Source organism: Humulus lupulus, chromosome 1 (genome assembly GCF_963169125.1).
Source record: "Humulus lupulus chromosome 1, drHumLupu1.1, whole genome shotgun sequence".
In the NCBI taxonomy this organism is placed as follows: Eukaryota; Viridiplantae; Streptophyta; class Magnoliopsida; order Rosales; family Cannabaceae; genus Humulus; species Humulus lupulus.
The window spans coordinates 59,910,955-59,914,338 of NC_084793.1; the positions used below are offsets into that span (position 1 = coordinate 59,910,955).

The window sequence follows — 3,384 nt, forward strand, 5'->3', positions numbered from 1 at the left end:
AAAAGTTTTTTTTTGTTTGGGTAATGTCACAAAATCATATTGCTATATTCTTTCCAAAATCTAATCTATTTTCATTGCATGAATACAGATAATATGTAATAATGTCACAATAAAATATTGACATTTTGAGCCACTCGTTATTTAACTGTTAAAAGGATTTAACACGTATGTGGCGGTGATATTTTAGTATAAATTGTGTGTGCGTATATCATTACTCATTAATTCAGATATTTTCTGTTCGATGGAGGTCTTCTATATCCCCAGCTGTTATTCGATAATAATAGAATGAACAAGGCCATAGATTTTACTAATTTTCATTGCCATTTGAATCACAAAAAGAAAAAAAAAAAAAAAAACCTTGCTCTACGAAGGTTTAAACATCACCTTTAATGAATGGTGATAAAATTACCCTCGTAGAAAACAAAGCATGAAATTAAACGAACCAGCGATTTAAATTAATTATGAACTGTACTTAAACTAAAGCTTCATACACTTAAATAACAATAAAGACCAAGTCATAGGTAGGTAATAGGCGCGCACTTTTCTTCCAACGCCCGGCTAGAAAGTTCCAACAGAAATCATTTTATTTACAACTATAGGCCAGTTATTTTTTCCTTCTTCATCCTCTTAAGATAAGAACCACCAATTTTGCATTTTAGTCCTTAAAAATTAAGAATATTGGCTAATGGGGTCAAGTTTTGAAGCCAAGGACTATTCAAATGTGTCCAAAACTGTTCTTGGGTCCAATCCAGACCCAATTTGGGAACTTGGAGCTCAGGCAACTTGTCCTTGTAACCATATGGTACCTGCAAAGATGTAGTGATAGAAGAGGCATTAGCAAAGTCTCCTGCTGTTGCTCCTACAACTTCTTCTACTTCTTTCTTCAAGACAAAGTCGCTTGTGGGCACTAATGCATGTTGGATTAGCTGCTCTTCATGTGGGTTACAGAACGAAATGGTGTCCATTGGAGAGGCTGGAGAATTATCATTCTGAAAGTTCTTCATCTCTTCCTCCATTTGTACCCTCTGCTCTAGGACTTTCAATGAAGTTGCCTTTCTATAAACTTTGCACAAAACTATGTCCTGCATTACAAAAAACCAAATTAATATCTTACCTACTAAAAAAAGGGGCCCATAGCTAGCAATAAGATTTGTTTTTTCATGCTTAAAAATGCGGCTAAGTTACCGCAGTTTGTCCCAAAAAAAATGTATAGAATCTCACTGTACTTATTAATATTTATTTAGGTTCTTGCACGTGAAACTTCTTTGAAGTTTCTCAAAATATAAACTTTACAGGTCAAGTGTATACACGTAAATATATATATATTCCTGAATAAGTATGATATTAGTCATCACCTTTTAACTTTTACTATAGAATTCATTCAGGCATTATTATTATTTTATTTGATCATTTTCTTGCATGTACAATTATGCTGTAAGGGAAAGGAAGAAGTGAAAAAATTAAGTACCTTAGAGAGTTTGCAGTTATCAGGCAAACGGTACTCGTTCATGACCCAATCAGTCTTGGTTCCCCTAGGAGCTCTGCCCTTGTAAAAAACAAGAGTCTTTCTTAGACCAATCACTCTCTTTGGCTCTGATAAACTCACAATCCGACGGTCAGAACCCGTGGCTTTCCAAAACCCTCTTTCAGTGGTCCGGTTTGGCCTTCCACCACTTCCATGCTTCCTGTCCCTTGGCACAAAAAAGTACCATTCTCTTTCTCCAATCTTCGCCTTGTCTATATATGCCAAAAAAATACATCCCATTATACGCATGACAAAAGGCTTAATAATAACATATATAGATAACAAAAAACATGTGACACATTAATTATAATAATTATGTACCAGGCAAGACCCAAGGATCAAAAAGATAGATATTGAGAGAGCCAATTATGTCGAAACGCATCTTCCCAGAAACCATATTCTTGAGATAAAAATCTAAAAGCTCTTCTTCAGTGGGATGGAACCGAAAGCCTGGAAGTTCAAGTACTTCTGGTGTTACATCATCCATGGAGTTGGTTGCCATTGAAAGAGCTTTCCTTAGTACTTGGTGATTATAGTAGCAGTATTGGTTTTGGTTTTTTCTTCTTTATGTTGTTGAAAGTTCGAGTATGAAAACTCTTACACATGCAGATATTAAGCTTCTTAAGAGAAAATGAAACAATGGGATGGGATAGAAAGTGAGGACGATGTGGGGGATTTTATAATAAGCTAAGGTTGTGACCAAGTCATGACCAAACATATGGGGAGCAGAAAAGTCTGTACAATATTGGAAGTGTGTCATCAATGGCCCCTCATGATAGTGGAGCCCACGCGTCTTGACGTAGAAAAAAGTAACTATAGTGATATGGACATTTACACGCATTACTATATTAATATTAGTACTCTTAATTACTTGACCTTTTTTTTATTATGTCTTCTTTTGTTTTTGGACTTTTACCTAGAAACTCCAGACCCATTGATGGAATACATCATTTCCATGTAAAATCTTCTACCACAAATATAAGTTTCATTTTTGAAAAATGAGAACAAATGGGGCCATTTTTAATAACCAAAATTTCAAGATCAATATTCAGCAAGTCTACGGTCATCAGTGCAATTCGCTGTAGTATTATACTTTGAGTCAGTCTTTAAGTATGTTATATATATTGTTCTATAATAGTTTCTTAGAATTCAAGTCTAAAATCATGAAAAAAACTTGTGTTCACTTCTCTTGGTCTCAATTTCAACATTTATGAGTTTCTTCAACAAATCAAAGCTCTAGCTTCATTCTTAGAACTAAAGGTAGAAAAGGCGTCAAAATTGCTTACAATTTGACATAAAAGTTTAACCAGGGAACACTAAATTATTAAAGCTAATTCCAACAACTTGTCACCAAAGTTATCACATTTTGATTTTATATATATATATATATATATAATTACTTTTGATGTTGGTTAAGCTCCAGTACGAGATGGCCAAGATATCAATTGTATACTTTTGGTTATGTAATTTTAAATGGTTTAACGAATATGATGAAGTGAGTTGACTTGTAGGGTCAAGATGATAGGGATATTTAATCTCTTAATTTTTTTTAATTTGGCCAAAAAGAGTTTATCAATCAATTAAGCGCAATATGTGAATCTGATTTGTGCTGTATTCATTGGTGGAGGGTCCCTCTTAAAAGTCTACAAAGAGAGTGACCACAAAAATAAAAAGAAATAAATAAATGAAATGAAATATAAAATAGAATTAGAAATATAAAGAGTTTTCTATAGTTGTCGATTCAAAGTAACTCCGCGTTTTTTTTGCCCAACATTCTACTTATTATCATAAATAATGTTTTTTAAAAGGAGAGAGGAAAAATAATATGCGATGGAATTTGATGGGAAGTTTTGACTTAG

The 3,384-nt window shown here is 33.5% G+C and overlaps 1 protein-coding gene across 1 annotated transcript; it reads right to left on the reverse strand.

The window, feature by feature from the left end:
• Positions 1-281: 281 nt before the first annotated feature.
• On the reverse strand, positions 282-2,179 carry LOC133793053 (NAC domain-containing protein 6). Its single transcript, XM_062230766.1, has 3 exons — positions 1,847-2,179; positions 1,469-1,737; positions 282-1,082 (listed from the first exon to the last, which is right to left on the reverse strand). The coding sequence occupies exons 1-3, from the start codon at positions 2,025-2,027 to the stop codon at positions 663-665; spliced, it is 870 nt and encodes a 289-aa protein (XP_062086750.1). The 5' UTR covers positions 2,028-2,179; the 3' UTR covers positions 282-662.
• Positions 2,180-3,384: the final 1,205 nt, after the last annotated feature.

Bases quoted from the DNA above. Each gene is read 5' to 3' on its own strand.
- LOC133793053 (XM_062230766.1), bottom strand. From the start codon at position 2,027: ATGGCAACCAACTCCATGGATGATGTAACACCAGAAGTACTTGAACTT. The intron at 1,738-1,846 runs GTACATAATTAT...TGGCATATATAG, and splicing joins TGATCCTTGGGTCTTGCCTG to ACAAGGCGAAGATTGGAGAA. The intron at 1,083-1,468 runs GTACTTAATTTT...TTTGTAATGCAG, and splicing joins ATAACTGCAAACTCTCTAAG to GACATAGTTTTGTGCAAAGT.